Source organism: Pagrus major, chromosome 20, assembly GCF_040436345.1.
Source record: "Pagrus major chromosome 20, Pma_NU_1.0".
Classification (NCBI taxonomy): Eukaryota; Metazoa; Chordata; class Actinopteri; order Spariformes; family Sparidae; genus Pagrus; species Pagrus major.
Window position 1 is genome coordinate 11,345,446 of NC_133234.1, and position 26,864 is coordinate 11,372,309.

Sequence of the window (26,864 nt, forward strand, 5' to 3'; positions counted from 1 at the left end):
CACTTAATGGCTCCATCTCGATCTAATCCCAAACCAAGACCCTGGATTAACCAGAGACCCGAGCACTCTCGGCTGTGTGTGTGTGTGTGTGTGTGTGTGTGTGTGTGTGTGTGTGTGTGTGTGTGTGTGTGTGTGTGTGAGTGTGCGTGCGTGCGTGCGTGCGTGTGTGTGTTTGTCTTACCTTCATGTGAATGCGGGAACCAGATAGGGGAAGCCCTCGAATGGGGTCCAGCCCTGTAGGAGGGGGAGGAGGGGGAGGCAGCAGGTCCCGAGGGGTGAGGAGGGTGGGAAGGCGGGGACCCCATACTGCTGGCCAGGAAGGAACCCATGAAGGAAGCACCTGAGAGACACAAAGGGCTGGAGGTTAGAGAGATGGTCGCTGATAAAAAAAATTCGGCTAGCGAGGGGTGGTGTACTGAGGTGCCAATGAGCATGCAAACCACAGAAGAAGTACTGAGAAGCTAGAGCAGATGTGCTATCAAACTTCCTCATAAGCTTAAAAAAGAAATGCATAAAGTGCACACTTCTGCACGCCTGCTTTTAAATCCTTTGACTGTGATTTAAATTCATGCCCAGATGTACAGTACGTGTCACTTGTTGCTTGCAAACATGACTTCACCATCGATAAATACTACGTGGCAACGAACATGGTAATCTTCATCTTTAAAACATAATTCATAGCAGGGCTAAATCACATTTTCCCACAACATCGTGACAAGAGTCAGTGTTTTTTGATATCACTTAAATATAACATTTTCAGAAACAAGAACCCAGCAGGTGTTTCTGGCTGGATTTATCTCCTGTCGGAAGGTAAAAAGTCAGACAGATCTGGATGGTATTAATATTACTGAGTAGTGCTGTAAAAAATGAAATTTCCTGACCTGCCCCAGAGAAATTAATCCCTTCAAGCTACGTTCACACTGCAGCTGGAAGTGTCCCAATTCTGATCATTTCTCCTCACATGTGACACACATATCTGATTTTTTTTTCTGTTTAAATCATGATCAGGAAAAAGCTTCAAGGTGACTGAACGGTTATAAACTGGGCCCTGAGGCATGTGACTGACATTCAACTTGTATTTCGAATGCACCAATAAGTGTTTGTCAGTGTTGGTAACTTTCACCTGAGCATGTTATTGTTTGGTGCGAGTCTTGGTTAGCACTGACCTCAAATGATAACCATGGATGCTGAATGATTTGATTTTCTGCCCCATGGAGGCAGTTTCACCTGTAATTCTACTAAAGCGCTAATGTGCTGGAGGAACAGAAGAAACAGAAGGTAGGAAGGAAGAATAAAATAGGAAAGTAATTTTACACAGCTTGATTTTTTACTCATTCGTTAATATCACTTTTATTTTTTGTGGGCTTTAGCATTTGAAAAGCCTTCAAACTAATGGATTATTTTCTCTAACTGGGCTTCCTGGGCAGCAGCGCCTGCCATTGTTTTAGCGCAGGACCATTTTCAGTCGCTTATACTTTTTGCTGTGGTTGCTGCTTAAACTGGAATTATGACTCTCCAGAAGATACATGTTAAGGTCTCTGAAAACTTATACAAAGAAGGGTGTTATGGGTACCCACATGCCCCTTCTACCTAACCTGTTCAAGGCGGGAATGTGGCGCTGTTATTTGGCAAGGCAGAATAACACACACAGGCGCCACATTCCCGCCTTGAACATGTTCTGTATAAAACATGCAAACATTGTCTTTCCGCCTTTAAGCTGAGCAGCAGAGGATGCTGACCCTGCTGTTTAAACCTCTTTTGCTTAAGGAATGGTGGCATGCTATCCAAAATCACACACGCTGGCATGCTATCCAAAATCAACACCAGCACCAGTTTTGTTCAGTGTAATGAGGACTGTGTTACCAGCAGCTCAAGCAGGTTGATTGGTTGACTTAACTCTGGTTGGGTACATACAAGTGTAAAGGAAATAGCCTCACAAATATAGCTGAGCGACTTGCCTATGTGCAGCCCATAGAAGCATAATTCTAAACTGTAGTTGAGTGCAACTCCTCACAACACATTACCCACATTCAGACTTTCTATTTTGAACGTTACTGACAAAGATCTGGAAACCCAACTCCAAGATCCCCAACATATGCTGCATCCAGATTTTCTATAGCCTATGATCATGGCAATTAGACATAACAATGGAGAGAGAGGACTTACACTTAAATCTGCTATTGCTTGACCAATCATATTCAGGGATACAGTGTGGAACTTGAAATAAAAACCCACTTCTACGTCTAGGATGTAAGCGAGCTTCATACGTTCGAACTCATCTTGTTACAGTTTCAGTAAACCGAGCGAGCAGGCTCAGTTCAGTTTGGCTCAGTTTGAATGTATCTCCACTTATCAGCATGCTCTCATTTAGCGGAACAACCCGAACAGTTGTAGGGGAAGGAGGAAACAAATCCATGGGGAATCAGGTAATTAGTCACTGGATGGAAGGAGGGAGAGAGAGAGGGAGAGAGGTAGTGGGTTGGGTCGTTACCCATAAATGTTGCCTCGCATCAGAGACTATTACCACAACCACAACAGTCCGCATTGGAGTCACACACACACACACACACACACACACACGAACACACACACACGTACAGTACCCTCACCTCAACCACGACTCGACGCCCTAACAACCACAACCACAAGTGCCTTCAACTGTCTGCCAATCTCGCTCTCTCTCTCTCACACACACACACACACACACACACACACACACTAGAAAGAGGGCATGGGATAAATCAAGAGATAAATGGAGCAGTGGTGTGTATTAAGAGACAAATCAGAAAGAGGTGTGTGTGTGTCTATTTATACAGCTGGATCTGAAGCAACAACACGCACACACACACACACTGTACTCAATTTAAAAGTAGAAATCCCTCCATCTTTGGCTCTTGATATTTTCATTCTCCGCTGTCATAATAAATTTGGAGGACCGAGGAAAAAAAAGACTCGTCCAAAAACTTTCCCTTCCAGACATTTATTTTCTCTTTTGCTGTCTCTCTTTCGTTCTCTCTCTCAGACAGGATATTTTTACAGTGTTTTTTTTTTCTTTTTTTTTTTCCTCCTCCAAATCCTCTTCTCGTGTACAACTGTAGATCAGTGGCCTTTCAGCCAGTCATAATAAAACACAGCTCATATAAGACTCAGGCTGGTTTCACAAGGCCCCCTGGCAGTGCAGACGCTCTCTCTCTCTCACACACACACACACACACACACACACACACACACACATCAAATAGAGACCGATACACACACGCAATCACACACACATGGCTCACTGTACCTCATCTACTACAACAGACAAAAGAAAAGAGGGCCAGTTTTCAGCTGAGCGGCCATGCATTTTTGAAATTACATGAAGCATCTTCAAAGGGCCATAAAAGTGAACTTATACAGAAGACGACATTTCAAAAATTAGCTACACTGATTTCAAACAGTAGTCATATTGATTGGTAAATTTGGTGGAATTCCTTGTTGACTTTCTTCCCACTCTTTCATCTCCACCCATCCCCCATTCCCCCATCTTTTTTCCATTTACTCAATCCTTTCCCTTTCTCCTCTTTTTCCCCCCATCCCGTCCCTTTCCTGTCACCTCCCTCCCGCCCTTCTCTGTCTGTTTTCTGTTGGCGAGTTGGGGAGAAAATCATATTTGCCCGCTCCCTCTGGCCTGCTGATATGGAAAATCATCTCGGAGGCCAGCCACTAACGTAAACCTTATTTCTGTCCCTGTTTTTTTTTTGCTCTCCTCCCCTTCTTCTCTTCCTGCACTCTGTTTCCGCCTTTGTTTTATCCCGATCCACACATTCCCTCTCCATCTGTCACCGCTGCATCCTCTCATAGCTTCCCGTAGCTCTGAGCAGAAACGCCAAATGATGAATGCAAACGCACCGAATTACCCACAAGTGATGAGATGTATCAGAGGAAGATAAAACAGGAGCATAACAAACGCTACACCAACTCTTGTCATCGCTGCGTTTGATTTTCTGATCCATGACAAAAATTCAACTCTGACCCAAGTGGCATCATGATTAAGCGCAGATTATTACTATATGTGCATATGTTATTTACCATAAATACAAGCTGCTGACTGTGGAAACAGCTCCACTCAGTCTCCGTAGTGGTAATTAAAGTAGAAAATGTGCTCGTATGCCTCCCATTTTTCCCAGTTGGCATCATGACTTGGAAAAGTGTGTCAACACACAGGCAGCGAATCCTCCAATGTTGACAATCCAAGGTAATAAAAATCCAAGTTTCTATTCAGACTAATACAGTCAGCTGTACTTACAGTGAGCAAAATCTGCTTTAGTTTATTTATGATTGACTGTAATGTGATTTGCTGAGGGGAAAATCCACTCAAAAACACTTAAACACTGTTTTATAAAAAACAAGAGCTGGAAACGTGCCTCGGTTTTCTGGGCAGGTTTCGCTGCTTGGCATATTTTTGGTATTCTCATGGATAACGGGGCCAAACATAAATTTTGGGATGTCGTTATGTTTCCAGTGGAGCCGCGGCGGAGTTTGATAGCAGCAAATCTGGAGATTCAACAGTATAAACGTCAGGATTTGGTGTCAGTGCTTCTGAATTTAACGGCAGAGCTTCTGAGGCGATGTTTTACACTGATGTTTAACAGTCATACGGGTGGATTCTATCTACAAAAGGCAAAAAAAGAGTCTAAATTCTCCGCAGAAAGTAGCTTTTTAACTATTACTCCTGTTAGTGTGGGACTATTTTGGGGGGAATTTTTAAAAAACCCCAAAGGATATAAGAAGTTGGCTCCAATTCTGCAACAAAAAAAAAATACAGCATATTTTATGAGTGCACTTATGCTTTCACACCTTTATGACACTATGTGATAGTTTTAATTAAGAATGGATCAATCAGGTCTGCTCAAAACATTTGGCACTCGCGTTCAGAAGTGGTAACATTAATGCAAAATCCAATGTGTCTGTTGATGAAAAGCAAAAATCGTCAAGGTTATGATTTTAACAGATCTTGTCTTGCATTTATTAACTTATAGTACATGCAGTATGTTGCACGAGCCAGAAGGAAAGAAAATAAATAAATAAGTGAGATACAAAATAACCCTGCACCCTCTTTTGTGTGTTGGTCTCAGCAGCTGCAGAAGAGTGTTTGATGAAATCTACGCTGAAACAAAACAACAAGACAACAGACCTGACTTGTCCAAGGTTGCTAACCATTCTGAGGAGAGAAATGGAGGAGGAGGAGGAAGAGGAGGAGGAGGAGGAAGAGGCAAACAGGATAGGGCGAAAGGAGGACACCAAAGGGAGCGGCGATGGCGGTGATATAATGAATGTCACAAGGAGAAAGAAGCAAGCACACATACAGTCAAATTCTTCACTGAAGCTCTACGACTGGACTGCTGCTGATCAATACACACATTCACACACACACACACACACACACCTGGAAGGATGACGAGTTAAATCGATCAACATCCGATTGAAGATCAATATCCTCTCGTGTTCCATTGTCACATTTGCCAATTAACGAAAGCCTCTGTCCACACACTGACAAACTGAACTCTCTCTCCCGAACACACACACACATTTTCTGGTAGCCACTGACGACTGCGAGAGCTCGAGAGCATGAGAGTACAGTCTCAGTGTGTGTGTGTGTGTTCGTGTGTGTGCGTGTGTGTCAGAGGTTCTGACTCTCGTTAGCTTGGCTGTTACGCTTATTGCCGTACACTTGGCAACCTCTCGTCAGTCCGACCCTTTCATAAGCCTCCAACCACCAAGGGCCCTGGCACTGAGCCTTCAATCTGTGTGTGGGTGTGTGTGTGTGTGTGTGTGTGTGTGAGAGAGAGAGAGAGAGAGAGAGAGAGAAAGAGTGTGCCCGTGTGTGTGTGTACGTGAGGGCAGGAGTCAAGCCAGACCTTTCTGATCTGTTTTGACACCACGGAATTGCACAAGTGACAGGGCTACTCAAACAAGGCGGTTGTGGAAGGCGCTTAGACACACACACACAGACACACACAGACACACACACACACACACGCACACACACACACACAAAGGTCTGTAAAAGCATTATGGCACTGGGGACACAAACACATTCAATGTGTGAGTAAGCGCCCGAGCGGTGCTTACAAAGAAAACGTTCAGGGGAGAAAAGGAGTTCTTTTGCTCGACTAGATCCAGATAGCATTTTCCTTCTGCTCTATCTTATTATTCATCAATTGACTCATTCATGTTAGAGAGAGCAGGGTGTGCAAGCAAAGCATGGCATGTCGCCTGGGATGAGCGGCTGTACTGAATCACATTACGGCGGGGAGAAGAGAGAGGACAGTGGAAGAGAAGGGGAGAGTGAGAGAAAGAGAGTGGAGGGGAAAAATGAGATGAAAGAGCTACAAATGAGAGATTTCCCTGTGAGGCGCATAAATCAGCAGACTATGAACAGCACAGCTCAAAGCCTGACTCCCAGGCTGCGGACCAGAGCCCTCGCCATCCACACACACACACACACACACACACACACACGTTTTCTCTACTACTGCATGCACAGGACTACTGTAGCTACATCCCAATCTCTCTGCACCTACATGTGTGCCACCAAAAGCCAGTAAGGATGCGAAAAAAAACCACACCATCGTCTGTGTGTCTCCATGAAAATTACAGGAAATAAAGGCAGGAGGAATTCAAAAGAGCAGCGGAGAAAACGTGCAACGTTGCACCTTGTCTGAACCCGGCCTGAGAAGCCACAAAAAAAAGCACTCCGCTGTTGTTTTCCATCGGCGAGCGTGGCCCACAAACTGCACCCGTAAACTGTGAGCGAGGAGGAAAATGTTCCTGCTTTTGACCACAGACTTTTTGGACGCCACACGCCCACCCACCCACGGTAGGAGGAAGGACCATATATGGTCGTGGAAAGCAGGAACTCAACAACATATGAGAGATTCTTAGGAAGCAGGAAGGAGGGAGGAGGGGGGTTGTCAGAGTAAGTTTTTCCATGTTTTACCAAAGAAAACAGGGGAATACGGGTCATACGAGACTGGCTCCGCTGCCTGGGTCAGAATGACACACACTCACACACACACTAATTAAAAGCAGAAGGTAGCTGATATTTCAGGAAAGCCTGCGGTGAGACTCAATAATGCAATTGCTTCCAACTTCTATGTGTGTGTATATGTGTGTGTGTGTGCGCGTAGGTGTATGTGTGTGTTGGCAACCCCCCACACACCACCACCACCATCACCCCCAACAGTTGCTTTCCAGCTCTGGTTAACAGTGAGGAAGCCTGTTCTGGGAGTTCTGGTCATCCGACAAGTCTGTGCCACACCCCTGTGGTCCATTCAGTGTGCAGCCACAGCAAACACACAAACATCCATACACACATTCACACACCGACTGTAATGATTTGTAGATGCATGTGCCTGCTGCTGGATGAAATACACCAGGGGGTCAAGACACCAGGAAGAGCCCAAAGTGAGTGTGACAGAGAACACGTCACCGTGAGCGGAGAGCAAAGTGGAGACAGAGATGAACAGCTAAACATGTGTTTCTTCATGAATTACATGAAGTTGAAACACAATACGGGTTCACCACCTATCAACATTTTACTTTTTTCTGGTTACGTATTACAACAATTCCTATTAATCGCTGTTCTTCGGTGCTGCATTATCTGACCCTGTTACTTATCAACTCACTATTAAAATTACGGTTTAAAACCATGACAGCAGACGTTAACAATTTATGAAGACTGTGTGGTGCAACCGTTCAATATTTAGCCTGAATAGTTAAATATTATAAAAGAGAACCAAGAGAAGATTGTAGGGGATGGGAGGTCCTTTAAATGAAGTTTAAATCATTCTAACCTTTCACCTGCTCTGCACTGAGAATTTTTAAGTCAGTATTGTATTTTTTTCTGGGCTAAAATAACTGATTCTCAGCAGCGTTTTTGAATGAGACAATTTCCATCCAGCAAGACAAACTAAACTTAAACAGAGCCACCCATCAGTCAATGTCAGTAAAAGTTGAGCAAAACTTTACTTTCTGTGATTTAATTTAATTTAATTTTATCATTAATGAGCAATTCTAATAGCATTACTGTGCTCTGTCAGCAGACCAGCAAGAACACTTTTGCTGGTTTGCATATTCATATCAACCAACAGATCCTCTAAACCAGATATAATCAATATTTGTATATTAACAAATGATCACGTGACTATTTGTGTGCGAAAGGTATAGCTCATAGTGACAAGCCCACTGAGAATCGTGTTCCCCTTAGCACTACAGAGTGCTTTTGCATCTTTTTCCCAGCCATCAAACCTCTCAAAGCCCACTGTACGCTACTAGCCTGACATCAAATAGCAGACAGGCAAAGTTAGCGGCTAGCTGGTGAACACAGCGAAGCATTTACAGCTAAAGGGGCCAGATATTTTGCTATGGAGTTGGTGGAGACCAAAAATAGAGCTAAAAGAAAGTAATTATGAGACCGAGAGTCATCAGGTGCACACAAACACAACTCCAAATGAAGCTAATGTTGCTCCGTAACTGCTGGATGTGTAGATAAGCATCTTTTTGCTAACAATTTAAACAAATCCACAAAGTGGGCTTACTGTTTCATTTCTCTCTCACTGTTTCCATTGCATAATTTACAGCTATAACAACAGTTTTCAGCAACAGATCTCTAAAAACCAACTGTTCTCTACTTGCTTAACTCCAAGCTGCAGACAGACGTTAGAAACCAGCTGGTGAACATAGCGGAGCATTTAGCACCTGAAGAGACAGATATTTTGATAAGCAGTTGGTGGAGACTAAAAATAAAAGAAAGCAGTTATTAGACCGACAGTCATCAGGTGCACACAAACACGACTCCAAATGAAGCTAATGTTGCTCTGTAACTGCTGGGTGTGTAGATTAGCATCTCTTTGCTAACACATTAAACAAATCCACAAAATGTGCTACAATAGCAACAGCAAATAAAATGACTTTAATGGATTATAGTTAATTTATTGTCCCAAGGACACTATAATTGTCACATTATAGTGAACTGAGACTATATATCATCTTAGATTTTGATTGATTTACCAGACTGATGTACTTTTTAAATACTCGCCTGTAGCTACTTAGTCATAACATTGACATTATCATTATTATTAAAAATATCATTGTGTTAATATTTTGTGAGAGTACCAATTGTCGTCCCTAAAATATTGTTGTAATATTACGGTATTTGTCGCCCAGTCCATTTACAAAGTGCCGTAAGGAGATGTCAAAATGTCGAGAAGGATATATATATATTTACTGTGTATTGCCATGTAGCCTAAAAATATAAGACAGAATATTGTTAAAACAAATGAAGCTTCCACAGATTTAGATCAAGTCTTGCTATCAGGAGTCCCTTTTCATTTGCATTGAAGTAATTGAAGTATTTGGCTGGGTCTTCACTTAACTTTTATCATAGACTAAACTTAACGAAAACCTAAACACTTCCTGCTATTTTTTCCGTGAAGGTTTGTGATTGCGGCCTCAGATTCGCAGCAGCGGTGCAGCTTCTCAGCTAAAGTTAGCTCCAGCTTCAGTGGAAACAAACACACCTACGCAGCAGAAGCGAAGCAGTGGGGCGGTTGCAGCGGAGAGGACAACATCCTTTAACCAGCAGACCCAGATTCTAGGTATCCATGTCAGCCAGCCAGCATCCACCCTGCTGAAGTGTCCTTGAGCAAGACACTGAATCCCTCCCAGCTCTGCCACCGGCTGTAACTGACCCTGCAGTCTGATCTGCCAGCAGCCAAGAAAAGGTGAATCTCCCAACGGGGGATCAAATATCACATTATTATTACAGTATGCTACGTACAAGCCATCTACAGTGCTTCCTTCAATCCCACACAACGGAGAGTCATATCTCCGTATCACCGGAGCAGGAAGTGTGTGTGCGTCTATGTATAACTGTATGTGTGTGTTCAACCACGCTGCACCGTATCACCCTCCATCATCGTGAGTTGAGGGGTTGTGGTTCCTAGAGAAGCACTTTACTTAAATTAGACCCTCAACGGCTCGACATGCAGGTGTCAGCGTGAGTATATTGGTGTGTGTATGTGTGTGTGTGTGTGTGTGGGCGTCAGACAGTCATTGTGTGTGCCAGTGTGTGTGTATGTGTTTGTGCGTGTGTGTGTGAGAGAGAGAGAGAGAGCGGAGAACAAGAGAGAAGAGCGGGATCAGCAGACAGTGAGCACGAGAGAGAGGCAGCAAGGGAGCGAGCAGAGGAGGAGAGAGGGAAGGAGAGAGGGAAGGAGGAAGGGAGGGAGGGAGGGAGAATGGGAGCCTGTGACGAAGTGAGAGAGGGAAAGAAAGCAGGTGAGAATAACCTAGTCTGACCTTATTTCAGCATGGCTTTTCCATTCTTTATATTCTCTCATTGCTGTCATATTTACACAGGAATAAAAGATTATTGGAGAGATCCACGGAGAGGAAATAAAGAGGAAGGAAATGAAAGGGGAGGAAAGGAAAACAAATAAAAGAGAGAATGAAAAAAAAGAGGCTGAAAAAGATTTCAGGGCTGCAACTAACAATTATTTTCATTGTCTATTAGTCTGCCAATTATTTTCTCTATTATTCAATTCAGTCATTCAGTCTATGAAATGTCAAAAATGCCTTTCGTGAACTAACACCCCAACACCCAAAGATATTCAAGTGACAGTGATATGAAGTCAGGAGGGGATTAAAAAGATAGAACCAGCAAATGTTTTTGCTTTTAAAACTGCTAATTTAATTTAACTCTACCTCACATGAAGTGGAAAGTAAGTGCAAATAAATCCACCCAATCAAAATAAAAAAACACTTAAAGGGACATTATGAAGTTTTGTAGGAGAAATTATAACTCAGAATTTTAATATTTACAGTATTAATGAGGTAATAATACAAACTCAGAAATATTTATTTTTTCCATAACTGAATAAACAAGCTGTTCTCAGAGAAAAATAAGGTTCCCAGAACACTGTTTGAAGCTAGAAAGGTGGCAGGGTCTGCCAAATATAAACAAAGTAAAGTAATTGTGTTGTCCTTTAAGGTCAGTTTGTTAATTCAGTTTATTCAGTCATGAAAACAAATGTGTATTTAGTTTGTTAAGGCATAAAAAAATCAGTCAATAAATATCTTTCATTTCTGATTAAAATGTCTTCCCCAAAACTACACAATGCACCTTTAATGAAAGGTCCTGAACTATTGAAAAGTAATTACCAAAGGCCGATATAAGCATTTTTTTGCAGTGATCACTCAATTGTTGTTTTCAAACACTTTCAAACAAGATATGTAACGGACTAAGGATATATATCTATTTAACAATAAACTTAATGGGAACAACGACACCAGTGCACTGACACAGTAAACTTACTGTGAATTTAAAAAAATACAAATCATCTCAAGCATCATTTTCTGCATCAAAATCTCTTAAAAAAGTGTTTTCATTTTGGTGCATATTGGGCGACATATACACAGAAACCGATATATCTGTGATTGGCCAACACATAAGTTGGGCTTTCATTATTTGGCTTAAAGAAAAACACCTTTATAAAAGCACTAGCTCTCTCTCCTTTACGGACACAAAAAAAGCAGAAGAAAAACCAGGAGGATGTGCGCACAGCCTGGGGATTAAGACAGGTAGACACATGCTATGAATTAAATGTTATTGTGTATTGTGATATATGTTAAGCTCAGAACTTTATGTGCAGAAATCAGAAACATTTGAATGGAGTTCCTGACATATTGGGATGGATCTCGGCTGCACAGTATGTATCAGCATGTCACGTTTTTAAGATATTTGTCTTCTTGAGATTACGTATGTATTCTTATGATAGTACATTGTATGCAGTAATATGTAATTAAGCTTTGGCAACAACACTAACATCCATGCCACTAAAGCTGATGTGATTTAAGTAAAAGACGAAGCTGAAACAAACGGCAGAGCCGATAAAACACAGACCGACTGCACACACATGCAAAACGCAGAGGTAAGTGCGCGCTCGCACACAAAAGACGTCCCTATATTATGCATGCACACATGCTTCCAAACATTACAAAAACACACATCAAAACGACCGGAGAAGACAGTAGGCGGTTATTAAAGAGACAAAAGAGAAAAATAGAGAGAAGGAGAAGAGACACTTTACCAGCAATCAAAGACGTAGAGGAGAAGAGAAGAAGAGAGAGACGTAGAGGTGGAGAGAGAGCCACAGAGAGAGGGAAAGAGAGAGAGAGAGTTTGCTTCTAATCAGCCTGGATCCAAAATTTAGACAGGCACACACAGAGGCACAAGCAGTCCCAGTAGGATTAGGACCTCGGCACTGTGTGACTGAGAGTGTGTGTGTCTGTGTATGTGTGTGTGCACACGTCCCACGAGACTGATTAGCCATGAATGACTGATGACGGATCTTTGTTGTTTTTTAGTTTTTTTTTTGTGTTTTGTTTTTTCCCCCTCTCTCTCCCTCTCACTCGATCTCTCGTGCTCTCTTTCCTTGTTTTCTTTCTCACTACTCTCAGCTCGGGCAAGAGCATGGGAGGGGATTCTCACACACACACACACACACACATGCATACACACACACACATACATACAAAGCTGCACACACACAGCTCCATGTATATTCAACGAAGCCTCCTGAATATACTTAATGCTTTCATGTGTGTCACTGTGTAACGATCCATGCTGTTCCACACAGCTGCTTCTCCCTTTTTCTTACTCTCTTTCCCCACGTCACAAACACACGCAGATATGAACCTATTTTCTATTTAAGAGCACATTAGCTGTCTTTCACACCACATTCTCTGTCTGTTCAGTCTCTACCACACCAGCAGCCACAGCAGCAGCAGCGTGACTCAGAAAAACCCCTCACAGCTCTCTTGGATTCGGGGGGGAAGCAGTCCAACCACTCTGCCTTCTTTAACCTCACCTCCAGATGAACCTACGGCCCCCTCCATCCATCTGAGCCCCCTGACAGCAAAACAAACTGGACACAGACCCGCCTGAATGGAGGCCATTACAATATGAATGAGCCAAACAGAGCTGAAATGAATCGAATAGAGGGCTGAAAACACAACAGCCGAGGAAAAAGGGCCCCGGCTGAGTCGAGCGAGTCAGCTCGAGTGACGATGAGTCAGGCATAAATGTGACCCCGGGACGAAGAGAAGCGAGCCCCGGCTCAGGTGTCGGTTGCCGCCTGCGATAAGGGTTGCCGTGGTTGCACCGCCTGGCTGTTTTCAGGGGGTGCAGACCTGTGGATGTGGCGAGACTGTGACATCATGTCTATCCTCCCCCCTTCGCTAAGTGATGTCACCTCCCTGTCACGTCGCGTAAACAGGGGATTGCCTTGACCCCTTCTGAAGCAGTGGAAAGCCATAAAATAGCAGGGAATTATAGTGTCTGCAAACACACACACACACATTTGTGCACACACCGATGTCCACTTTCTTCCTCGTGCATTCATAGCATGAATACCAGCCACAGCAAGCCACACATACACATAAAACATGTTATATGTGATCACACACACACAGACACACACTCCCCTCCTCCTGTGCAGAGTAAGAAGCTGTTTTAGCCTTGTGTTTTGCGGGCTGTTTAAAATGTCATTTTTCTCTCGTTTCTCTGACTTCAAAAGGCGCCGCGCTGAGCTCTCACTCCCTCTTGCCAAATCCTCCAATCGTTTCTGATTTAGTGAGTTGGCCATGGGCCGAGTAGCACCGGGACGGGCCCGTTAACAACCGGCCGAATGGTTGGGGGTGGGGGGGTGGGGGGGAGATGCAAGAAAGAGAGGTGGGAGAAACAAATGAGGCAACGTGGAGAAGGAGAGGAAGCCGGCTGAAATTGAGACAGAAATAGGAGGAGTGCTGAGAGAGGCTGGTCTGCTAACAACGAGAGGAGGCGATGGGCGTGTGGGGAGTTTAGACAGAGATGGGAGCTGGATATAAGAGGTGGTGGTGGTGGTGGGGGGGATCGATTGAGAAGAGAAGGAGAGAGGGAGAGGAGTGGGGAGGAGGAAGGAGGGCTGGAGGACCACTCGAAAACGCAGAGTGAAGGGGAAGTGAAAGAGGGAAGCAGAAGGAGAGGAGGAAGAGGGAGGGCGAGCATGTGGTTAAAGAGGAGCGAGGAGCAAAGGCAGGAGGGGAGGTCTGGCCAGAGAGGGACAGGCGAAGAAGAGGAAGAAGAAGAAAAAAGGGGGAAGAGGGGAGAGAGAGAGAGAGAGAGGGAGCGAGAAAAGAGCACATGGACACAGGAAGTCTGGCGCTCTCCATTCACATGCCAAGTCATCAGATGGTGGTGTGTGTTCACACCCCGGAGATGTCGCAACCAAACGCACCCCCGCTCCCTTCAAATCACTGCTACCGACAATAAGCAGCTGTTCACATGTTGGATGAGAGTTGGAGATGAGACAAAAGTCTTCTGTCACTGCGGCAAATGTGCTCCAGAACAAACGCACGCTTCACTCAAGATATCAAGAAGAGCTTTCAGTTAATGCATTCAAATTTTTTTATCTTTCCATTGATGTGACCTTTCACTCTCGGTCACAGTTACCGCAAGGTCAATTTGATTAGACGCAGTGAAACGTTGAGGAATATATTTAAATGGTGAGCCATAGTGTTGCTTGAAATATCAAAGCATACACAAGAGTCTCATTTGTAATGGAAATGACTTTAATGACTTTACTTAATGACTTAATGGCTTAATGCCGTTAATGCGTCAACAAATTTCAAACAGTCAGACTCATTTAACTGATTTCTTTGGCCTTGCTGCATATTTCATTTCAACTTTTTTAGATAAGTGCAGCACTGACGTGGCTGTGAAATCATGTGTATAATATTTAGAGGCTGACTAAAGGAGGTGTGTTTGCAAAATGTGATTTTTATAAAAAAGACTGTTGATGGAATGTGTTTGCTGAATGAATGTCTGTCTTTAAATGAAAATTCATCCAAACACCAAAAATGTTGATACAGTGCTGGGTTAACTAAGTTGTTTAGATGAAGTGTTATTTTGTATTACTGTTAGGTTAACTAAAATATGGTTATTTTTGCGTGTTAGACACAACAAGCTCAAGTTTTACCTTTAAACTGTCACACATTTGCCTGTTACATGCAAAACTGCAAAGGATACACATGTTGTGACGCGTACATTTTAAAAAAAGCAAGAGGTTGCAATCACAGGAAAATTACTCGCCAACTATTTTGAAAATCAATTAATGTTGTGAGTCATTTTACAAGCAAAAGTGTCAAACACTTGCTGGTTCCAGCATCTTAAATGTGAGGATTTGCTGTTTTTCTTTGCCGTTTGTGACAGTTAATGAAGAATTTTGGGTTTAAGACTGTCGCTTACAGCCGCTTTAACTAAAATGTGGCTATTTTGACATAAGCGTTAGTCACAGCAAGCTCAAGTTTTACCTTTAAATTGTCACAAATATACCCATTACATTCAAAACCGTTAAGGATACAGATATTATTAACAATCAGTAATCACATGTAAGTTTGAAAAAGGTAGAAGTCGCAATCACACGAGAAATATTCCCCAACTATTTTGAAAATTGATTAATAGTTTCACTCATTTTTCATGCAGAAATGTCAAACATTTGCAGGTTCCATCTTCTTAAATGTGAGGATTTGCTGTTTTTTGTCATTTATGAGAATAAATCAATGTTAGAGGTGATTCAAATGAAAGAGTCTTTGGGTTTTTGGACTGTTGGTTGGACTTGGTGAGCATTTTTCACAATATTCGACATTTCATTGACTAATTGATTAATCGTAAATGTATCAGATTAATTGATAACGGAAATAATCATTAGTTGAAGTCGTAATACAGTTTAATTTTTTGGGGATATGTTTTTTTTTAATTGAATCGACAGTTTACACTCTGCTCCTTCCTCCCTGCGTCCAATCGCAGCTCGGCTGGCTGTAGCCTCCACCAGCTGTCTCCTCCACACAGGGGGTCGTCTTGCACGCTGCACCCTGGATGTGCCCCTTGTACCCTGGGTAGCTCTGGTGAGGTGAGGGTGGGGGCGGGCTGGGTCTGTCTGAGACTCATCCACTGCTGACTCATCTCATACACACACACACACTCACACACACACACACACACACACACACAGGCAAGCGTCTCCCCTCTCTCTCGCTTTCACTCTCTCGCACTCTCGAGAGGCAGTGGAGAGACGGCAGGCTGAGGAGTCGGGGATGACGGCCAGTGGGTGCCGTCAGGCGGTGGTAATCTGACTGGATTACCAACCAGGTGGAAACATTCAGCCTCTCTACTCCCTCTACTCCTCCTCCTCCCTCTCTTCCCCTGCTCCATCCATCGATCATTTACATGCTCATATTCTCTTTTCACCCTTTCTATCTTGCTTTTCTTTCATCCCTTACTGTTGCCTTTTAACATAATCAGTACCCTAGACACACACACACACACACACATACACACACAGACACACAGACTTTTGTACAAACTACAGCCCTCTACAAGAACACACACACAGAAACTTCCACACACACTCATATTTTCTCTCCACGTCATACGAGTTGTTTGTGTGTGAAGGTGTGTGCAGGTAGGAGGGTGAAGGGGCGTGTCTCGTCTGTGCTGCCATGACGATCAAAGCCAAAGCCGACAAACTTCCAAGAGATGAGAGATATTACTGACAGCACCATGATGAATGGACAGGGCGGCAGCATGCAACACACACATACACACACACACACACTTTTATAGCAACCAAACGCAGAATCTAACTGCGGGATCTTTTGCCTCACTAACAAGACTGAACTGGAAGAAAGGAGGGGAAGAAGAAGAAAAAGAAAAAGGTCATGGAAGTGAGAGAAAAGAAAGAGACGCGTCAGAGAGGTTATCTAGTTCAACCAAAACATTCTGATTATGGTTTATTACTTTTTCAAAGGCCAAAACACAAGCAGCTTAAGAGAGAAACCTTGTGTGTGTACAGTATGTGTGCACAGCTGTGCATGTGTGCACACATGTAGCATGAATGTAGGCTCTTTTGGTCTGTATTACTAGGTCACACACACACACACACACACACACACACACACACACACACACACTCAACGCTCTCACACATACACAGCCATGTAAACAAAAACCGTCTGCTGTCTGGGAAGTAACACACCTGTTCAATGACAAGCTCTGCCACGCCCTCCATAATACTGCACACCTGTGCTACTGCAGGCTAAACCTAACCTTAATCATACACACACACACTCACGCACGCATGCACACACACACTTGCACAACTACTGCCCAGGGGCTAACATCACAGAAAAGGGGGGAAGAAAGAGAGGGAGAGAGAGACTGTAATAAAAGCAAAGCAGTGAAACAGGGAGGGGAAGGAGAGCAAGACAGACAGAGAGACAAAGGCTTTCCCACTGCTCCTATCAGTAATCTAAACGCCTGTGTAATATCATTGTGGGGTTTTATCAAATGGGGGCTGCGTCTTATGGCGTTGGTATGCGGCTGTCATTCCATCACCTTGTCAAGCGTGACCATATTCAAGCAGACACCATGCTGATCTAAATAAGAGGCTTCGGCAAATTGATGGATTGCAGGTTTTCCGGGATATGAAGAAACAGGAGGAATGAGAGGGTGCTTTTTTTAACTTTGAATATCTGTAAGTGATACACCCGGTTTGGTCTTGTGTGAAGGTAAAAAAAAAAGAGTGTGTGTGTCTCTTTCCAAAGATCTGAAACAAACCCCCCGTAGTAAACCCCCCCCCCCTTTCTACCCCGGTATGGCCAACCCAACATCATATCTACCCCCTGTGCCGAGGCCTAGGGCCAGGCATACAGCTTTCTGAATCTCTAAGGGGGGCGAGCACAAAGGTAACCCCCATCCTAACCTCCCAGCAAACACACACACACACGTACCCCAACCCCCATCCCAAAACAACAATCCTCTATGCCCATCATGTCAGTCAAAACCCCATCAGGGACATGCATGGAGAGTCTGGATATCTGGAATCTCAATACAGTGTCATGCACCTTGAGACCCAGTGAGAGGCCCTCTTGAATATATTTCAATAGCATTATCACCCCGCATTACTACGCCTTTTCCCCCCCTTTCAACGTCGCAGAATCATTTTTAAATTGGACCATAATACATGTCAGCGAGTAGCAGTATCAGTCAAAGTGGAGGATAATCTGTTTAAATCGTTATGCAAGTCAGATGTGTGTTTGTGGAAGCAATCCCAGCATCGGTTGGAGGTTCAAAAATGACATGGGCATATTTTTGGTGCAATCCTTTGAGCCAGATTTAAAGGAGACCTGCAGCTAAATGTCTCATGAATTATATAAAATTTTTTATCAATATAGAATAAATTACACTTGATGAGTTATTTTATAATATATTTAAATATAGTATAACATACAGCTATAATTATGTAAATTAAATAATATGTATCATACAATAAAACTGGCTTGTATTTGGTAATAATATATACTACAATGTATTTAGTTCAAAATCAGTTGACATTAACACATTTATTAGACATTATGGCAATAAATATGCTACATTTTAGAGTAGATTTAAAACGTTTTTGAATTATAAAAATTAATAAATATAATTCTTTCACTACTACATAAATTACTCATATTGTAAATTGATTTTAGAAAATAAAAGCATATATAATCTGTACATTTACAGTAAAAAATTAAAGATTGCAGATTTACATCTACGCACGTGCTCTTTAGAGTCAGGAAGAGTGTGAGAACATTTCTGAAGACAAAACAAGCTTATAACAAAAATATTATTGTTTTTAACTCGGGCACGAAGCAGCCAGGTCCAGACCCAGGACCTCAAATGCACCAAACGTCAAACTGCTTCAGGATTCATTTCTGCGCCGCGTTCAATGTCCTCACCGGAAATGTGCAAAATATGAATTTTGTTCTAAATTGCAAAAGTTTGAAATCGCAGGACTGGACGTCTGCGTCGATTCTGCTGTTGTGTAAAACTAATGAATATGCAAATAAGTGGAGACAGAGGATGTGTGGATCCTACACACAACAGACGATATCATTCATAGGGCCGCGAGTCCCAGCGTCTATTTAAAGAACCCGCTGCATTTGCAAATGATAATTAATGAGATTTCTCATCGGGCACGTTCACATTCATCCAGTTAGTCCAGTGTATAGACACTGTATGATTTCGAGCAGAGGCTTTCTTTCTTTCTCTCTCTCCACACACCCCCCCACCCCCTCCTATTGAGACAGGATACCAAAGCTACTTGTTAAATCTAATGCATGCACTGTCAACCCATTCGCACCCCGTCACGTCCCCGCTCAATATAGAAACCGGATTTTCTGGTATTACCCGCACCTCTATTAGCCAGAGCTCCCCTCCACTCCCCCCATCACCACCACCACCACCACCACCATCCACCTCTTCTTCTTCTTCTTCTTCGACCCCCAGTTTGTTACCAGTACAAACCAGCATGTGCCCCCCGAACGCACCAGCAGACCCAAACCACCACCGTGCACCTTGGAGCCACAACAGCAGAAACCAGGGAAGTGCTCAGCTAATGGCTTTTAATTTATTGTTTAATGGGAAATATAAGCAGTGGAATTACCCAATTCTAATTAATTACACCAAATGACAATGATTAGTACTTTACTAATTGATGAAACCATATAAATCTGTGACAAGATTATGCTACAGGAAGCGCCTAATAATCCCTGTGTGATGGGAGCGAATAATCCCAGAATATATCTAAAATCACAAAAGGGTTCAAACAAGAGCTGGAGGTGTGCCGTAAATTTAAAGTTAATCTAATTTGCCAAAGAGGCCAAGTTTCCTTAAGAGAGGCATTTCCAGACACGTTCCATATTTTTTGCTTTTACGCGAGGCTGAAACTGCTAAATTATTTTTTATTTTCAGATATTACATGCAGCCCTGTCATAAACAGTTCATTAAATTAAGTAAAACATAAAACTCTTTAACGTGCCATACGCTTTTTTGTGTGTGCTAATTTCTAAATGCCCACAAAATCTGAGCAATTTCCTTCCACAGTAAATTCTAGTTCGTCCCACAGAGCGTCCCAAGTTTGTAATATGGAGAACATATGCTTCAGACAAAAGACAGGAACTGACTGTTTTTTTCCACACACACACTCGTCGTTTATACACATGAGAAGAAGCCGCGTTCACGACTGACCTGAGTGCGGACCCATGGAGAGGTGGGATGAGTAGTATTTTCCCGGCTGGAAGTGAGCGGGGTGCTGCACGGAGCCGTGGCCGCCTGGCGCCATCCGAGACGCGGCGCTGTGAACCAACGCGCTCCGCTCCGTCAGGAGGTGGTGCGGTGGAGCGAAATCTCGGCTTTCCATCCCGGTGAGAAGAACCGATAAATCCCAAATCCAAAGTAAAATCCGGAGGCACCGAAGGTCTCAGGCAGCCAGATGCAAATAATCCCTTTTATGAACTTCGGGCTCCCCTCGCATTGAGCGGAGTTTTGGCTTTGCAGGGCAGAAACTGAGTCCCCGTCATGTCCTACAAAAGAGAGAGCAGGAGACACGTCAAAGCGCTGACAATAATGAGCCAACCAGGGATGTAGTGCTGAAGAAAAGGCTGAACTGGGAGACAGTCGCTGTTCATGTTTAGACAAACAACCAGCATTTACAAAAGCAATTCAAATTTGACAAAAAAAAAAAAAGCGCTTGAAAAGACCACATTTACATATTATTCTCACCGCTTTGTCTCAGCGATTCATTTAAGGGCGATTTACGCCAACAGAGGAAGGTGAGTAAAGTCTGTCCTGCAGATAAAAAAGGTGGCTGAACTGAGTTTATGTGGATTTACCCCTGCACTACATCGTTGGCCCCAACAGAGGAGTCTTTGCTCCCCCCCTCCCTGCTCCTCCTCCTCCTCCACCACCGCCTCCTCCTCCTCCTCCTCATCCTGTGACCGAACACGATGCAAATAACGCACACGGGAGCTTTCTTTATCAGCGAAAAGAATGGGAAAAGGAAAGGGGGAGATTTGGCTCAGGTACAAACAAATGGTGCATATACAGTACAAGAGTTCACAGCGGTGAGGAGCCCTTTTTCTCCATGAAGGACGAGCTGTTAAATCTCTAGATTGAACAAGGGCTGGTCATAAACAAGCTGGACCCGTGTGTGTGTGTGTGTGTGTGTGTGTGTGTGTGTTTGTGTGGTGGGGGGGTATCTTGCATTAAAATATGAAGAAAATACTTTTTTTTTTTACCCTCAAGTCTGTTCGCCACCAAAACTGAAATAAACACACGCGCCTCAGCCCTGATTAATGGTTTTTGTTTATGTAAACGCAGTTGTCATAAAAATCTGACTCACTGTGCGTCTATTTAATATTTAACACGTCGTTATGTCACTTTACAAGATATTCTTGATTCCTGTTTTTATTTGGAGAAAAAAAAAGGGCGATAAAACACCAGGTTGATATAAGATCCAGCAGCCACACACACACACACACACGTTTCAGCCTTGGATCAATAAGTGTTTGATGTACAGCTTTTATAAATGAAAACTGACTTTACTGATCGCTGTTTTTTTGTACTTATTTCTTGATTTTCTTTACAGTAACCAGGACTCTTGTTTGTGGCGCTGCTTATTAATGGAAACGGCGCTGAAACAGCCATTTCTAGGAGTCAGCAGCAGTGGCCCCCATGCATCTCCGCTACGCGTACAGTACTTGTAGGCTACACTGTAATCACAAACACAAATCAAATCACCTTTATGCTCCGGTGCGAGAGAGCGGGGCAATAAACAGTGAAATAGACTAGGAAATCATCGACTTTATATGTATGCCTTATAGCCCGGGTCATTTACTTAAATAGGGCTCCGTGTGACGCTCAGATAGGGAGAGCAGGGCGCCTGCGTTCTCCAAACACACCTCAGCAGTCCATCTATTAGGCCTTTCAATGCATGGCACGTCCATCTAGCGCTCTGTAGATGCTGATAGCACCTCCCAGGAATCAACGATAAAGGAACAAAGAAAATATCAAATGCTCTGGTGGACCAGGGGGGCTTGTGAAGTGCGTGAGAATACAGGCAGCACACGCACACACACGCATATACACGAGCTTGCTCAAGGACTCCCAACTTTTAGGAATTGTGTTTGGGAGAAGGGGGTGGAGGAGGAGGGGGTCTCCAAAGTTCAGCAGCTCTGACAGAATGCGTCCAAAGCGTAAAATATCCAAAAACATGCGAATATCAATAATGTTTCCCCAAAAGTGCGAGTATGTTGTAATAATGTAATCCCCCCCTTTTTTGTGTGAGAGTCACGTTATCGTTTTTTTTTCTTTACATCCAGTCGACAGCAAGAAGGGGGAAAAAACGAGGGTGGAAAAGGGAGAGAAGCGCTACGACTGCGAGCGCACAGGGAAGGCAAAATGGACTCTCTCCTGTCCCCTAGGCTGTGAGAAACAATGGCCCTTCTCTGCGGGACATCAATCATAAACCACTCTCCTCTGACATTTGTCTATACATTTTTAAATTTTCGGGCCGTAAACACACGTCCTCGGTGTTTACATTCCACGTCAACAGAGAGCCACTCAGGCTACATTTAACAACCTGGATCTAAATCCCCGTGTTATCGTGCGCCACGCAAACAGAGCGACGTGAGTGAGCGAGATCGCGCGTAACAGTTTGTGTATGTGGGGGGTGGGGGGGTGATCATTTTGGATCTGCTGTAGTGTGTATATGTGTGTGTGTGTACGTGGAAGGCGTTCAGACTTCCTTCCACTTCACCCAGACTCCCCCAAACACACACACAGGGACACACACACACACCTTCCCAAACGCGCACACACATCCACCATCACTGCCCTGCAAAGGGTCAAACAATCGTCACACGAAAAATCCCCCGCACAAAAGTAAGCAATACTGGTCAAAACGGCGTGACATGCACTCAAAACAAAAGCTGGAAAATCCGGAAAGAATTGTGCTTTAAGGACGAGGCTTCAAATTAAAAAAAAAAAAAAAAAAAGGGGAAAAAAAGATGCGTTTTTACTTTTTCAACAGGAATCTTTTAAATCATAAACATGTGCACCTTTGGACGAGTGATAAAAGGGAATTAAAAGCCATCCGCGTCGGGTTCAGAGGCCAGCTCACTGCCTGCAACAATTTTGCAATAAAGTAAAGTCACAAAGCATGACCGGGACAGTAAACCCGGATATTCAGAGGCCGGCTGAGCAGGAGAGACAAGCCCGAGCCGAGCCGAAGACAGCCCGGCGTCTGCACAGCCTTCACACCGAGGAGGAGGAGGAGGAGGAGGAGGAGGGGAGGGGGGGGGATGCAGAGAGCACTGCAGTTTGCAATAAACTGCCCCTGTCTCCCTGCCTCTCAGACACACACTCACACACACTGACAAAGAATAATCTACAATTCATCATCTTTAAAACTAGAGGAGTGAGGAGGCGCGGTGAGAAGCGAGTGCTTTTGAATCGTCCTCTGAATGAATTAGAAACACACACACACACACACAAGTAATGTGGCTGTGGAGAGGTCAGATCAAGAAGTGACACACATATCGGCCACAGCTCGGATCAGCCTTCCAGAGAGAAAACCCAGGGGAGACGATGACTGAAATAAACCCGTCAATTCGTGAGATGTGTTGCTTTAGCGCTAATATTTTAATTAGTGAATGAGGGGTGTGTGTGGATTATCATCCTGTAAGGCACAGCAGAGTCATACCAGCCTGTGTTTTACTTCTCTGAAAAGGTATGGCAGCGAATAACAGCGGAGTGTAAAGGGGGAAAATAGCTGCATGTCCATTTAAATAAATCGGTAAATTTAGATGCTCCTCTCCTGCATGCAGCGCTCCAACTAAAACATCGACATCCAGCTCGAGCATTAAAGACTCTATAAAAGCTTTAAATTAATTTTTCTACTTACTGGTAAGTTATATCCACTGCGTGGCGAGGAGGGTGTAATGAAAGGAAAAGTAGAAAAATATTCAAAGTGAAAATACCGAGTCGCAGAGGTGAAACATGTGGGATTGATTACATCCTATGCTGCTGCTGCAGACTGTGCTGTGCAGTCAGTTGAGGTATGGGAGAGACGCATCGTAGAAGTTCAGGCTTGTAGTGAATCGAGGCTCGTTCATGCAGCCGGAGACTCAGACACGCCGGGAGGAGGAGGAGGAGGAGGAGGATGGAGGGGTGTGTGTGTGTGTGAGTGTGTGTGCGCGGGGAGGGGTGAGCGCGCAGGCCTATTGGTTTGAGAACGACAATGTGAAAGCGTGCCCGTGAGGCGCCCCCTCCACCACCACCGCCGCCCCACCCTACCCTACCCTAGCCTTTCCTACACACACACACACAGAGAGACACACACACACACACACACACCCCACCTCCACCTCCTACCCCTCCCTTAGACGGTAAACACGCGCCGCCATTGGCTGCCGCTCGGAGCCAATGAGGAAGCCGCCGGAGCCGCGGAGCGAAACGGCGGGCGTTTGATTTGCAGCCCTCGGCGCGCTGCGTGCACAAGCAAATGCGAGGAGACAGGCGGCACAGCTCGGCGCGGCTCGGCGCGGCTCGGTGCGCGGAGAGGAGAGGAGAGAGGAGCCGGAGCCGTGCGGCGCTGCCTGCGCTTTCTGATCACTGGTGGAGAGCAAACAGCATCTAGCCTATTCTGTGTGATCCCGCTGCAGTTCAGTTCAAATGCCGCATGTGCTCTGCAGTGTTTCGTTATTTTGCTGTGTGACAGCGATGATGTGATAGTTTTATTGATGCTCCTTTAGGGAAATCCGCTTTTTTTCCTTCACTAGCCCCACCGCATGTGTTTTGCTAAATAAATCCTTATTTGCCGAATTTGCGTCTGATTTATTGGACATGTAGGCTGTGTTTCTAATGAAAGACAGTTTTGCATTTCACATGAAGAGAAGTTTGTGACCTGTTACTAACAGGCGTAAAGTCTAGTGTGAGTCTGATAAAGAAAACGTGTCTGATGGGAGTAAATCTGGAGGTTTTCATCAAATCTGATTGTCTAATTTCTTTTGTATCAGCCCACATGATCCACCAGCATGCCGTTTATTAAATTTGTCATTTAACAACATTAGAAACGACACTTGAACGCAGCTGGCCCAGTATGGGGAAAGGGTTAATAAAGTGGCTTGGTTTTTATGCGCATTCAGGGGAGAGTTTATCAGGGTTACACGTAAATTTAAACAACATAGACCAGACTACATTCAATATTTTCTATTTTATAGCTGTATGTCTGTTTACCTGAATCTGCCGCTCTCTCTCTCACACACACACACACACACACACACACACACATTCACACACACGGGCAAATTGAATCACTGCGTAATTTGAAAGCATTACTGTCCCCGGGGTTAGCCTCGCGCACGGTTCACTAATTTAGCCAATTAAAAGTGGAAGGATATGGGCTTGTGTGTTTCCATGTCGAAATATATGAGCAGCTATAGGCTAATATTCCCCGTCCAGGTTTGTTTATACGTGGAGGCAAAGGGTTAAAACTCGGGGCTTCGGCCGCGCGGGGCTCCTGATTGGCTGGCACGCTGCCAGAGTGCTGTCAATCACCGAGTGTAAACAAGGCTCTGATTGGCTGCTGGCCAGTCCGCACTGGGCTGCCTGAAAAAAGCAATTACTGCCCCTGCGGTTTCAAGGCGGCCCCGCGCTGAACGATGAAAGGCGATAAGGAGGGGCGGTTTCAAGGCGCCCCCCACGGCGAACCCCGTTGGCCCCAGAGCAAAAGGAGAGTCAAGAGTGACTAAATCAAAGGGAATACGGTAAAAGGGGGGAAATTACACGTTGTATTAAATGCAGGGGCTAGATTCGCGGAATGGTGCAATAACAACTTTGTGTTTAGAAAATGGAGGAGAGAACGGCGACGACAACCGGAAAACAGCTACTGCGCTGCTCCGAGGGAGCTCCTTCTTTACAAACACGAAGGGAGAAAAGTTTGTGTCGACAAAGGGAACATGGAAAGAGAAGCAATAGGACTGTGAACAAACAAAATGATAAGATTTTCTATGCTAAATGTTAAAACAGGGACTTCAGGACTCGGCTCTCATTGTGCTCCTGCGCCTAAAATGTCGACTAAAACTTGACAGCTGTTAAATAATTGAGTGGACATTTCCGCTTTTTACGCCTCAGCATAAACGGTAGGTCAGTTATGATAATTAATTAGGTTATCTTTTTTCTTTTTAAAGAGGGAACAGAAAATACAGATCATTCATTATTTCCTTATTTTTATTTTCCAGTATAAAAGAGAACGACATCTGAAAATACACATGACAACTAGCCTATGAAAAGTGTACAAATTAAATTAATTAAATTCAAGTAAAAAGCAGATGTGTAAATGTGTTTACCTCATGACGTTTGCTTGATTTGATTTTACAGAAACAATTTTACAAATAGAAATAGAACAATACAGAAACCTCATGTCAAGGAATATATATATATATATATATATACATATATATATATATATATATATATATATATACATATATGTATATATATATATATATATATATATATATATATATATATATATATATATATATAGCCTATATATATATATATACATCAGACGCAGACGCATATATGCTCATTCTGATTATTTATTTAGTTATTTGGGAGTCTTTTCTTCAAACCAACAACGCAGCAAATATTCAGTCATGTGGCTGCATGAAAGCAAAACCTCACAGCCTGTTTATCTTTAAGCTGAACTTGTCCAGAGCTGACAACAGTGAACATGCACCTCATAAACTATATGAAGACTGTTCCAACTGATGTCCCTTTACATTAAAACAGAGCCTCGCTGCCTTTGCTTTGGTCGTCCAGCCCCCAACAATACACACTGGACAAAGGAGACCCGGGCTGCTCCGAGCCGATAGACAGCTTATAAACTGTG

At 43.7% G+C, this 26,864-nt stretch overlaps 1 protein-coding gene across 1 annotated transcript in view; it reads right to left on the reverse strand.

Moving 5' to 3' along the window:
* Window positions 1-23,979, reverse strand: part of bahcc1b (BAH domain and coiled-coil containing 1b) — a 58,873-nt gene extending 34,894 nt beyond the window's left edge. The window contains exons 1-3 of the mRNA XM_073489455.1: window positions 23,871-23,979; window positions 20,156-20,490; window positions 182-340 (exon numbers count right to left, since the gene is read on the reverse strand). Of these exons, the coding sequence (XP_073345556.1) occupies window positions 182-340; window positions 20,156-20,327 (331 nt within the window). The 5' untranslated portion in view covers window positions 20,328-20,490; window positions 23,871-23,979. The remainder of the gene's footprint in view (window positions 1-181; window positions 341-20,155; window positions 20,491-23,870) is intronic.
* Between the last annotated feature and the right edge of the window lie 2,885 nt (window positions 23,980-26,864).